This window comes from Pyrus communis, chromosome 12 (genome assembly GCF_041283825.1).
Source record: "Pyrus communis isolate YQ-2024b chromosome 12, ASM4128382v1, whole genome shotgun sequence".
NCBI lineage: Eukaryota > Viridiplantae > Streptophyta > Magnoliopsida > Rosales > Rosaceae > Pyrus > Pyrus communis.
In genome coordinates, this window is record NC_142576.1 from 22546410 (window position 1) to 22560677 (window position 14268).

Here is a 14268-nt window from a genome sequence, read left to right on the forward strand (position 1 = left end):
TGATGTGGATAGCCACATCATCTAAATTAATTAGCATTTAATTTCAAAATGTTAATTAATAATTAATAAAAAGATTGTTAATTAAATGATGATTGTGGTATACAAGAGTCTCATTCTTCCACCTAAGATTATTTAAGTGTTTTAATTAATAAAAAGATTGAAATTAAATAATGTAGCTTGTCCAACTCATATGCTACCTAAGATGGTAAAAAAATGTGGTAAGAATATCATTACTCTTTTAAAAATGGACTTCTAGTTGAACATATGTACTAGCAGTATAGCAGTAATTTTTGTCTTTTATTGGGTGCATTAGTGATTAGTGTATTTGGAAAGTCATTGGCCTCCTATAATTTAAAATAGGGATCTTTTGATATAGGCGCCTCAGTTTTGAATTTTCTAGATCAAACATTCATGCATTTGAGTGATTTGATTAAACTTTTTTTTGTTATAATTTTAGTGCTATTTGCACATTTAGTACGTTAAGAAAACATAGGATTGAGAATAATATAAACGTACCAATACACAATGTGTACAAAATTAAACGTACCAAAATAAAAATAATGTACCAATATTAACAATAAGTATCAAATCAAATGTACCAAAATTGCAAATAAACATACCAATTAATTATATTTGTAAATTCAAACGTACCCGCAGATAATATATACGTAATTTATTGTACCTAATAATAATTCGTCAACAACTATACTTGAAAAAACAGAAGAAAAAAAATATATAATTTCACAAAAAAAAATTGAAAACATTACACGGAGCTTTTATGTTGATCACCAACTATTTGAAAAAAGAAAAAAATCATTTGGAAAAAGAAATAATATTAAATGTTTGCATAACAAAAAATAAAAAAATAAAAAACTATGATCGAAAAAATATATTTGGAAGAAGAGAAAATATAGTTTAATTACTAATATCTCCACTAAATAAGGAAAAGAGCATCATGCCGATAAAATGATAAATTCAAAAAAGTATTTTAATTTTAAAAATAGAGGTGATTATTGGTCAAAGCACTTTAATCAAATTTTAAAAAGATACAGATGTTTAATCTAAATGATATAGAAAAACTGTAGGAAATTCTAATTTTCTATTTCAAATAAATGTGTGGTATATTTTTAATATTGTAAGTTTTGATTGAATTAAATCAAAGATTCCTAATTTTTATGGACGTTTTGAAATAATTACACAACAGAGAAAGAGTTTATCGTGGTCAAGTTAATTTTTATGTTTAATTCTTTATAAAATGGACATAAGTTAATTCCAAGATTCTCATAAGAAGTACAATTATATACTTGCAAAAAAAAGAAAAAAAAAAAACTACTCAGACAATACATAATAACCTCGTTCTCCTTCTTTCTTCTTAATTTGTTTGTTCAACAAATTGCATTTAACATAAATACCATGGCAGGTAAACTTAATTTGTATGAACACATTTTGTATTTGGTCATCTGGGATACAGAGACATACCAAGACAAGGACAGTTCTTCCACTCCTCATGATGTGATTTAAGGATTTCCCTTGCTTTGTCTTTCAAGTATGGAGCACAGTCAACTTGGAGCAAAGTACAAAGCCTACGCACAGCTCCAACCTCCAACATCTCCTGAAGCACCAAGTTGGTTCCTGAGTACTTGCTTACCATAGAAAGGATCAAAACTGCTCGGTCATCAGTTGTTGGAGAAACCCTAAGGAGTCTCTTTGACACAACAGAGATGCCTCCTTTGTGACTAAGAAACTGGGCTCTCCCATCAGCACAAGAACACAAATGAAACAATATACCAAAAATGAGCTCTGTTGTTCTCTTTTCTGGAGCACCAAATTCAAGCTCGATGAGCTCGTAAACAGCCCCGGCTTCGACCATCTTGATTCGATTTCTTCCCCAAGGACAAGCGTCTAACATGACATGTAGAGCTGCATTCACCCCTTGTTGTGTGACCCCATTTCTCAAAATCCCAACAAGTTTCTTAAAAAAATTAGGGTTTAGGGTTTCCAGCACGGTTGAGTTTGCCTTTTGGATGATATTTTTGAGCACCAACACCGCATGCGTACTGACCGCGATTTGATTCTCCGTTTCGCAACCAAAAACCCATGTCAACGAATTGATGATCTGATCGTTTTCCATAAAGAGACGGTTTAATTCTTCGGACGAAATCCGAACAAAGTGAAGTATGCTAAGGGCGTCTTCTAGGCCATCCACCTGGCCGTTCTTGTAACATATGTTTGTAATGAAAAACAACATGGCCTTAGCCACTCCGGCTTCCACCATGTACTTCCTATTCCCTTCGTTTTCCACCGCGAGGAGCTCCAACTTTTGAATAATCTTCAGCTGGAGCTGAGGGTGCCAAAGGTCCTTGAGGAGTTTGAGGACTTGAGCCTTGTTGAGAGGTGGTTTCGGAGTTGGTATTCGATCAATGCCGTAGGAGGCATTGTCAGTGCACCACGCCTGAATTAAGCGGCGCAACGTGTGGTTGGGGGTTAGTTCGGAGTCTTTCGGGAGCGGCTGTTTGGTGGCAGGACATGTGATGTTCTTGCTCTGGAATAGCCAGTGCTCGATGCTCTCCCGGTCATACGTGATACCTGTAATGGTTGTCACAGGGTCTTTCATGATCTGAAGAGATATTGGGCAGATGAAATACTGAGGAACTTCTATATCATCCATGAAAAAAAAAGTGGTTGTATAATTAACAAATGACAAAATTTGATGGAGGGGATAAGAACTAAGAAGCTGGAAATTAGATTAAATGATGAAGATATTGATACATTGTGTGGAAGGAGGGAAAGTTTTGTTCTTGTGGGAGGTGGTAAGAGTATGCGGCTATATAATTAACCAAGGTGATGAGAGAGAGAGAGAGAGAGAGAGAGAGAGAGAGTAGGGGTATTTCCATGGAGTCGTCATACATCTATATATATGGAGTGTGATTGGGACAATTATACTAGCTAGCAGGTAATACGAGTCCATTCTAAGGCCAGCGTTGAGTAGTCAAAAGGAAGAAAAGTGTGGCCAGATGTTCAGAGCTTCAAATTAAAAGGAACACGGAATGGTGAGGAGCAATGGACTGGGACCTTTAATGTCATTCTCCTTTTTTATTCGAGTCAAATATATATGGGGATATCAGGAATATAATATTTGTACGAAAACTGAAACTCAACCGACTTGATATTAATAGCTTAAAAATATCTTAGTTAAATAAACACCACAACTTAGTGATATTTGTGATAAAATTTTGATATTTAATTATGACTGATTCATTATATAAGTTGTTTAATTACCATTATTCTTGTAGTAAAACATCGTTCAACACAGAAGGCTTCATTAGACCAGCAAAGTAAAAGAAAATGATAGAATATGGTTTCAACTAAGCAATAACCATTATTAATTCTTGGTCACAAAAGGCTTCTAAATTTACGTAGTGTAGGATCGCATTCCAATCAGTTGGTACACCTCATGATCGACACACACATAACAAAATCACTAAACTTCACATGCTGATGTATAACCCTAATCATGCAGTTTATTGATTGTACCCGGTCTAAATTTTTTGTTTGAATGTGGGATCTATTTTTATGATTTACATTTAATAACTCACACCATATTTGTTTTCTATAAAGTACAGTATATCATGTTCACCAATCATTATGTATATACAAGGTTCTAAAAGATACTGGGCGCTAGTCGACTGGCAGGCTGGGGCCTAGGCGGACTAGGCGGATTTAAGTAAATCTATTATATTTCGTGTAAATAAGTGTCTGTTTATACTTAAAATATATATATAATTTCATCATAAACTACAAAATAGAATGACATATATATTATGAAGTATTATGAAAATATGGGGAACATACATATAATGTGTGTTCATTTAAGTATTCAACAAGTCACTTACAATTTATTGAAAAAAAAATTGCAAAATGAAAGTTATCTATTTTCTGTATAAGTGAGTCGCAACCTAGGCAGGTGCCTAGGCGGGTATGGGTGAGCTAGGCGAGTGCCTAGGCGCTCTAGGCGGGTGCCTCAACAGGTCTAGGCGCCCTTTCTTAACTTTCAAATGCCTAGATGTTAATCGGGACGGTGGCCAGCTACCTAGCGCCTAGGCAGGGTGTAGACGGCTCTATATGGAAATTTTTAGAACGGTGTATATATACAAGCTTGTAACTATTTCATACTTTAAAATATATACAATATAACACATAAATTAATAACACCAAATTATTTCTCCAATATAAAAATTTCTCATGGTATATCCCTTTAATTTATATGGTACTAGCCTCTTGCCATAGACGTACTTGACTTTTTTCTTTTAATTATTTATTTTTCTGTTTGAAAAAAAAAACAAAAAAGGAAAAAGCAAAGCAATAATTATTATTTATAATAAATAATAAACTTATTAAGTACTCACAGTCCCACTCTTTGGTTGTTTTTATTTTTATTTTTTGTGAATTTGTTTTTCTTTTGAAATCCTAATGAGAGATGGACAATTTTAAGATTATGAAAACTTCAACATTTTTGCCTTCTTCCTTTATATATATAAGATCATTTTAGTTTTCTCTTTTTAGGATTCCACCCAGTTGTAAGTAGGGCACATCTTCTAGATCCCAAAACGCAACCAAATGAGTTTGATTTGTGGACGTAGCTCAGGGGATAAGGTTATGGCATGTAGTGACATACATGCAGAACACGAAACTTCCTAAAGCGAGAAGCTCCATTATCTAGTCAAAAAGGTCGAGTCACCTTGAGGTCCTTGCATTAAATGATCATCTAATTAGTAAATGGATACTAGTAGTCTGGTACTGGTTGAGGCTACACGCATATCACATTCTTGCCTCATTGTAACTCCCCACCTCCCACTTTATTAATTTCACATTTCACATTCCATGTTGTCATTTGTTTAATTTTCTTTTGTAAAAAAAAAAACAAAAAAAACAAAAAAAAGAGAGAAAGAAGGAAGGAAAAGAAAAAGGCAGCTTCTTCATTGCATCAAGTCATTGAATGTAAAAAGTATATCCCTTGATCCCAAGTCATTGAATAATAATATACCGCTTTATATTAATGTTTATTTTGGGCTGAGTTAGAATTTGTTCTCGGCCCAGTAATCTTCTTCTAGAATTATCATGGGTCGTCCAGTCAGGATTGGCCGAATCCTATTGCAGGATGGATTGGTTTAGATAGCCGAATCCTATTGCAGGATGGATTGGTTTAGATAAGGTGGAGTAGTCGAGACCTAGTGCAATAAGGAGTCTTAAGAGGCTAAGGATGCTGAGACTTAGGGGATGAATTTGGTTTGATGATTAGCTCGGTTCAAAGTCCTTATGGAGTTAGGATTGGCCGAAACCTAATCATATTAGGTTGAGAAGTTCTAATCCGGGTATGATTTTAGCCTGGCTATGAAGGGTTTCGCTACTATAAGAGGATGAAGCATGCATTCAAGCCTCTCGAATTCAACACATAAACTGCCCTGCGCAAACTCTAGCTCTACGCTAAACCTTTCAACAACCTTGAGATTTTTATTTTCTTTTTTCTCGCCAACACATCTTTAGTTTGGATAAACAGCACTGTGAAGGCAACCGGTGACATCTTCAATTTGGATAAACAACATTGGAGCCATAGAATCAGCCGATCAAGGAGCATATTCAAGATGGATAAACAACATTGCTTCGAGACCGACTGGTTATTTATCCAAGTCTCAGTCGATAAGGATTTTTGAGTCCTTGTTGGTAGAGGTCATCTCATCAGCCTTCTCGGCGAAGTGAGGTGTTACAGGTTATTACATTCGACACATTGAAAGGCGAATATGATATTTGAACTTCGCAGAACTAGCAGGCTTGTCTTCAGGCTCTAGAACCCGAAGGCCAAGACATGTTCCTTCCTCGGCCGCAGTCACGAGATCAAGATGCCAAGAGGGCGCTCAACGCCACACTAACATATTTTACTCCCCGACTAAGCTCGGCCGACGAGTTGGTACGCCCCACATATAATCGAATGACGTAGTTAGCTTATTAATTGCTCGGCCTGTATGCCACGTAGGCTTGGTAGTTTTTAGGGTCAACATTTTAGCATGCCCAGTGGGACCCAATATTAAAGCTACGAAGTTCATGACTATTGGGACACGATCAGTAAAAAAGAAAACAGTCATGGGAAAGTCAACGACGAACCTTTCAGTCCATAACCCAGGACAAGATGACTTATCACAAGCACAAAATCCTCATGTTGCCGTGACACCTGAGGCCATAAGCACGACACGCCGAGAAAATGAACTTAGTCTCAGTGGTTAGCCTTGTGGTGCAAAAATCCCTAACAAAACCAAGGGTGTTTTCATTGAAGGGATAATAGAGGATTGCAATGAGGATAATGGTAAAGGCTCTGATCCACCAACTAGTTTGTTTCTTCGAAGACGGCTTGAAGAGCAATCTCGGCAATTTGAACAGGTATTCAGCCGAAAAGTAAAAAACATACTCGTAAAGATGCATGATAATAACACTATACAGGCTGAGATATGATCTACTTGGCTCTAAACAATCGACTTGGAAAAAAGAGAAGGATCAAGCAATAGATCAAACAGATCTGACCAGAGAACAGAAACGACGTCTGTTGATGTGGTCGAAATCTAGAGAATGCTTGATTCGGCCTTAAAAAAAGGGCCACAGTTTCCAAAATTCGTTTATCCATATCCAGCCTTCGTGGAGAAATTTGAGTACCCCAAGGGATTCAAAATTCTGGACTTCAGCCTTTTTGCTGGAGAATCATCTTTATTGTCGTTAGAACACGTAGCTCAATTCACTGCTAAGTGTAAGGACGTTAACAGCGACTTCCATAAGCTATGGTTGTTTAACTTCTCGCTAACCGGCTCGGCCTTCGCGTGGTATATCAACCTCCCGCCCAACTCCGTCCAAAGTTGGGAGGAATTAGTCGAGAAGTTTCATGAGCAGTTCTATCGACCAGGGTGGACGTATCAGTGTCTTCCTTGGCCAGGATGGCTCAAGCCTCTGACAAACCACCAATAGAATACCTTACGATGTTTAAATCGGCCAGAAATTGGTGCAAAATACCTCTCCCTGAAGTAGAGTTCGTTAGGCTCACTCTAAATGGCATAGATGTAGAGTGCAAAAAGAAACTCATGAGGGCAAACTTACGAGATATGTACGAACTGGCTCAATATGTCGAGCAATATGATTATTTTCTCTGAGAAGAGAAGATCTCGAAATCCCCATCCTGAGGAACTATCTACAAGAACCCTACGGTCAGTTATGCATCGACCAATAGGGAAGCGTCCCAATACGACAGCATAAATGCGGCCAAGATAGTGATTGACAAACCATATATATGCAAGGCGTTAACTCACGCTAGCTCCAAAGATGTCAAAACCTGCTTGGCCCCTATGGGAATTGCCTTTAAAACATCAAAGGTCTACACCTTCGACATCACCAAGGCCGATGCCATCTTCGACCAGTTATTGCTCGCGAAAATTATCAAGCTTCGGCCAGGGCATAACATTCCTAAAACCAAAGACTTAAAAGGAAAACCTTATTGCAAATATCACAACTCAAACAAACATACAAAAAACAACTGTGTCATATTTCGCAATGCCATCCAAAGCTGGATTAATAATGGCAAGTTCAAATTTCCTAAAAAACAAATGGTAGTTGATGCTGATCATTTCCCTTCGGCAACGGTAAGCATGGTAGATGCTCATCTACCCAAAAACAAAGGAAAATGAAAGGCCGAGTTCATTCCAATGCAATTCATCCCAAAGCAAAACTCTTAGCCATGATGGATAATTGATTTGTTTTCAAATGAGCCGCCCAAAGACTTTTAAGGACCGGCTATCGTCGAATCTATGTTAGATTCTAGCACAAAGGAAGCGGACGGACATATGGTTTTATGTAGTTGGTGCAAAGCAAACATTATCTTAATTGAGCCAAATGAGAAGCCACTTCGGGCTACAATACCACAACACCTCAAAAGATGCTCGGCATAGGCCATTGCCATAAAGTTTTCGATAAGCTCGGCCCTCAAACAAGGAATGATGGTCCTCTTTCAGCTAGACGGCGCCTTGATTTTGATGCACCATTTTATAATGAGGATTATTATGCGCACAACTTTAGCAGTTCGAGTTCATCCGCGAACAAGAAAACCTTCAAGCCACCTGAGCCACGTAACTAACATTGCTATAGCAAAAATGCTGGTGCTAGCGAATAAACTGCATGGCTCACCGACAAGTGGCCTGGGTTACCTCGGTTACTAAATGGCAACCGAAAGAAAAAGCAGGTGGTGAAGATGATTGACAACCTCCGACAATCATGGCCGAGTTACTTCAAGGAAAGGAAGTGATCAATCACGACTTTGAAACTATAATGGAAGAATCTGAGAAGCGCATCAAGCTCCTTCTTCGGCATGGGGATATGAAAGCTCGTTTCAAGCACTTCAAGAAGGAAGCAGAAAGTGAACTTCCTCTATTACCCTCACAAGAGCCATTAATTAAAGTCTAACAAAATCTTCATCCACCATTTCTCGACAAAGCTTTGGAATACATGAGAGAGTTTCCCAAAAAGCATTCTGCTAATGACCTGTACGGCCTACCAAAAGCTTGCCAAGAGACATTTGACCTGGCACTAACTTGTCCTGATGCCGAATAGATCATCTAGAAGACAATAGATCTGAGGATAAGGGCCAAGTTCTAACATATACGTGAGGCTCGAGTTCTCGGCTTCGAGGTTGAACCATATACTGATATAGATACCGCCGAACTTTATTTTTTTCTCGAGGACCTCTAATATTTGCAATATCATTTTGAAGTTTTTTTAGCTATGTCCCTCTTTGGCCTTACGACCAATGAAAAAAAGTGTGTAGCACGGTTAGATGCTTACCTGGACATAAGGGACGCCCGCATAGCCTAACAGGAGTGTACCCGTAAGGCGTCACAAGAGCAAAACCAAACCACAACATCGAGGAAGTTCGGGGATAACGGTTAGAATGAAACAGGTCTGGTGGATGTACCATGGGTACAATTACTCACTGAAGCAGAAATTGATCAAGCAGAGGGTACTCAAGAGTAGGAGGCCTTGCCTAAAAATCTAGAAGACAAAGAGCAAAAAGCCTCGCCTTAAAATATGGAGATTAGCATGGTCCATGTTTTACCTGCTGAATTTCAGCCAACCACATCCTAACTAAATTTCCTAGATGGTGATGTGGTTGCCGAGGAAGCAACACAAGTCGACTTTGTCGCCACCAAGGAGGCTGAGCAAGTAAGCAAAAAAGATAAACTGAAGGTAGCTCTTGCCGAATTATTCCTCTTCTCTCCTTCCGTTAATCTTCAACATTTAATGCCGTTATATGTTACAGCTCATATTGAAGGCTAGTCGATCTCTAAAATCGTTGTCGACTGTGGAGTAACAGTCAACATCATGCCTGTTGCTATCATGAATGCATTACATCGTTCCAATGATGAACTTATTCCATCAGGGGTCACCATGAACAGCTTTTCTAGTGACAAATCCTAAACCAAGGGAGTGCTTCCGTTGGAAGTAAATATCGCAAGTCGTAACCACATGACCGCGTTTTTCATAGTCGATTCGAATACCAAGTATAATGGTTGCTCGGTCATGACTGGATCCATCAAACGAGCTGCATCTCCTCGTCGTTATATCAAGTCCTCATCTTTTGGGATGGTAAATCGGTCGTGGTTCATCCGGTTGATAATCAGTCGTTCAAAGCTAATATGATTTAGGCTCACTATTATGACGATAACGTCGGGTACATCACCTTGCAAGGTTTTAACGAGGAATGATGACCGACTTGGTTCTTAGTTCAGAATGTCATCGAGGTAGGCATTGAGATTGTTCACTAAGATTCGACGAGACTCGAATTAGCTGACCTGATGGCCGAACCCTGATGTCTAATACCAAACGAGACATGCGCTAGGCCACGGTTTCATCCATCATGGAATGACTGCTGGCCTATTGGTATGTTATTTCCAAGCAACCAAATTCGAGAGTAAACCTAGTAGAGTTTCTTGCCGAATAGGACAATGGTCCAATTCTATCACTAGATAAGGTTCAAGTTACTCTGGCCTAGCTAAAAGACAGTCGGCCCTAAGTCAATGACCCTTTAGATGAAATAAATGTTGGAACGACTGAAGACCCGCGACCTTTATTTTTTATTGCTTTGTTACCTCAACCTATGAAAACCGAGCTTTGTAATTTACTCAAGGAATTTAAGGATTATTTCACTTGGAGTAACCATGAGATGCCTGGTTTAGACCGAACATTCGTCAAGCACGAATTACGCATCAAACTTAGTTGTAAAACGTTCCATCAACCCTACCGACGATTCTCGACTAAAGTACAACTCGGCATAAAAGATGAACTCATTCGACTTCTAAAAGCTGGGTTTATTCGAACAACTCGATACGTTGAATGGTTGGCGAAAATTGTCCCAGTTTTAAAGAAAAGTGGTGTTCTCCGTATTTGTATCGATTTTTGAAATTTGAATTTGGCAACCCCTAAAGATGAATATACAATGCCAATTTCATATTTATTAATCGACGCAGCAACAAACCACGAGATGTTATCCTTCATGGATGGTCATGCTGGTTAAAACCAGATTTTCATTGCTGAGGCCAACGTCCACAAAACTGCTTTTCATTGCCTGGGGGCACTCGAGACTTACGAATGGATCGTCATGACATTTAACCTGAAAAACGCCGATGTCATATACCAATGCGTTATGAATACTATTTTTCATGATTTAATTGGTACCATCATCGAAGTCTACATTGATGATGTTGTAGTCAAATCGAAATGTTGCCAAACACATTTAGATGACCTTCGACAAGCTTTCCTTTGTATGCGCCAACATAACCTTAAAATGAATCCTGCCAAATGCACATTTGGTGTGTTGGTAGGCAACTTCTTAGGTTTTCTCGTACATCATCATGGCATTAAAGTGGACGCAAATACAGCTCCGGCGATCATCGATGCTACATCCCCGACAACCAAAAAAAATTACAATCATTACTCAGTAGAATCAATTTTCTCTGTTGTTTCATTTCTAACTCAGTACCAAGATGCTTTTACACAAATTAAGGTCTCCCTCACTACCCCACCTGTCCTTGTGCCACTTTGGCGCGGCAAACCACTCAAGTTGTATATTTCGGCCGTCGAGAAATTTGTTAGCTATCTTCTTGCACAAGACAATGACATAGGATGAGAGCAAAGCCAATTTTTATCTTAACCAAAATCTTAACTCAGCCCAGATAAGTTATTCACCCGTCAAGAAACTTTGTTTGGCATTGTTCTTCAATGCGTCAAAGCTACATCATTACATGTTCCTTTCTGTTATGCAGGTCATTGGTCAAAACGACGTTATTCGCTATATGCTTACTCGGGCGACAGTGAAATGCCAAATCGAAAAATGGATAATGGCACTGTTCGAGTTTAGTTTGCAATACGTGCCCCAGAAAGCTGTAAAATGACAGGCGCTGGCCGATTTCTTAACCCAACATCCTTCCCCATACAGTTTTGGGGGCAACACATCGAAATTGGCATGGTGGAAACAGGTGATAATAATTGGACAGCGTATTTTGACGACTCTAGTACTTTGACCTCGGTTGGCGTTGGGATAGCCATCCAATCCCCGGATTATTTCCGATGGTATTTTGCTCTTAAGATGGATTTCAATTGTACAAATAATTAGGCCAAGTACGAAGCCCTTATCATCGGCCTTAATGACTTAGGGGCAACCCGTGTGCTCGTTCTTAGCGATTCCGAACTTGTGATTAACCAACTCCATGGAACTTTTCGTTGCATGAGTTGTACTCTGATGCCCTATCACATGGTTGTTAACTATTTGGCCGAGTTGTTTGAAGGCATCACCTTCCAGCACATCTCATTAGTTCAAAGCACTGACGCAGATGAATTGGCTCAAATAGCCTCCGGAGCAAAACTCCTGGAGGGTAAACTAGGCTAGGTCATACAAATAGTGCGACGACCATACCCAGCCTTGGTTAATCAATAAGTTCTTTAACAAGACCACGTGATCCGTACATGAGTTATGTCCTTACCTTCGTTGTTGGAACAAGAAGATCTTGTTGATGTTTGCGCGGTCGAGACATTACATGATGACTGGATAAGGTTAATTGTGCAATATCTTAATAATCCCAGTGGCAACCATGACCTCAAAACAAGGGTACATGCCACAAATTACGTAATGGACCACAACAAGTTGTACCAAAAGAGTGAGGACGATCTATTGTTATTATGCCTCGGCCCATAAGAAATCGCCCAAGTGATTACAGAAGTACATGAAGGAATATGCGGAGCTCATCAATCCAGACGAAAGATGTATTGGCTGCTTCACCGACCTAGTTATTTCATGGGCCTATACAGAGAGTCTTGGTCGAATTACTTCACTCAATCACCAAACCATGGCCGTTCAGAGGATGGGCCATGGACATGATCGAAAAAATTACGCCGTCTTCCGGGTCAGAGAAACATGCATGGATACTAGTTGTGACAGACTACTTCACCAAATGGGTAGAAACGAAGTCATACAATGAGTTAACGTCTAAAAAAGTTTGTAATTTTGTGGAAGAAAACATCGTGACCAGATTCGGCGTACCAGAAATAATCATAACAGACAATGGTATGAGCTTTACATTTGACATATTCAAGGAATACACGGTGAGTTTGAAAATTCGACTTGATTAGTCTACGCTATATTACGCACAGGCGAATGGACAGACCGAAGCAAGTAATAAAGTTTTGATTAGTATTCTTGAAAATTTGATAAAAGAAAAGCCTGGTATGTGGCATTTGAAGTTAAGCAAAGCATTATGGGCATATCGAACTTCACTCCGATCAGTAACCGGGACGACCCATATGTGTTAACCGATGGGCACGACGTAATGCTACCAGTCGAGCTAAGCATAAACTTATTACGAGTAATCGAACAAAGTAGTTTGTTCGGTGCTGACTATAGTCAGGCCATAAGGTAAAAGTTAGAGGACTTGGAGGAAGTTCGGTTTGATACCTATAATTTATTAGTGGCGCAGAAAAAAATTGATAAGCGAGTCTATAATCGACGAGTTAAACAAAAAACGTTCGACAAAGGTGAGTTAGTTTGGCAAATCGTGTTTCTAGTAAGAATTAAGGATCCTAGATTCAGGAAATGGTTGCCGAGTTGGGAATGACCATTCCTCGTCCATAAAGTTCTCGGCAATGAGGCATACCACCTTAAGGATTAGATTGGTTTAATTCTAAAATTACCAACCAACAGGAAATTCTTAAAGAAATACTATCCAGTCACTTGGGAGATGCAAGAATATAAAAGTTTATTGATTTTGAAAAAGCGCATGCAAGCAGAATTACCAAAAAAAAAAAAAAAAAAAGACTTCAACAGCCTACTACTAAAAACAAAGTCCTAAGGGGTCGAAGGAAGGAAGGTTTCAAGAGCGGCTTTTAGTTCTAACCACCTTACTTCGCCCATCGTGACTTCAGCCTGCCTTGTTCTTTTCTCGAGCTGTAGTTGTTGTATCAGCTTTAAGCTAGCTGCGTAGTCTGTCGATCCATACCTATTAGCCTCAAAATCCTTTTTGAGCTTCGAAGCAACGGTCGACCTCTAATGTTGAAGTTCAACAATTTGACGTTCGAGGTAGGCCATCCGTGTCTTCTTTGCTTTTATTGCCTCAACCTCCGACCAGATAGCTTCATGAGCGACCATTGCAACCTTAAGATCGTCCTCTGCCCGGAGAGCTCTTTCAAAAGTAGTAAAGTATTGCCGGGTTCGCTCTAGGACGTTAGATAAATGAACAACATTTTCGGTGCTCAGCAAGTCACCGGCTGCAAGGTTGTTCAGGCACTCTCCTACAGAGTCGAGGCCTTTGTGTTGAAAGACTTGTGAGGTCGAAAGAAATAGAAGCTTTTGTAACTTGATGAAGGCGTCACACTCGACTGCAGTCGCAGAATGCTCGACCGTGGTGGTAGAAGGCCCAGCTATTTCAAAGTACTGGAGAGTAAGGCATTAAGTTCGACCTCTCATGAAGGTTGCACAAAAAGAAAAATTGTTAAAAAAGTTCTAAGTTAAAAGGTGGTAGGAAAAGGTGAAATGAGCGATTGTGTATCTGACATTTGATATTTTTCTTGGTTTAGAGTTCTAAGGCAAAAAATTAATAAGAGAGTGATAAATGAGTCTTACAAAGGTCGAAGTAGCCTCTTGAGGAGGAATGCCGAGATTTTGATCCTGGGGATGAACCGATGTTTCTACCG

The 14268-nt window shown here is 39.1% G+C and overlaps 1 protein-coding gene across 1 annotated transcript; it reads right to left on the reverse strand.

The window, feature by feature from the left end:
* Nucleotides 1–1341: 1341 nt before the first annotated feature.
* On the reverse strand, nucleotides 1342–2878 carry LOC137746193 (E3 ubiquitin-protein ligase PUB24). Its single transcript, XM_068486266.2, has one exon. It carries the CDS (start codon nucleotides 2666–2668, stop codon nucleotides 1457–1459), a length of 1212 nt encoding a protein of 403 aa, XP_068342367.2. The 5' UTR covers nucleotides 2669–2878; the 3' UTR covers nucleotides 1342–1456.
* Nucleotides 2879–14268: the final 11390 nt, after the last annotated feature.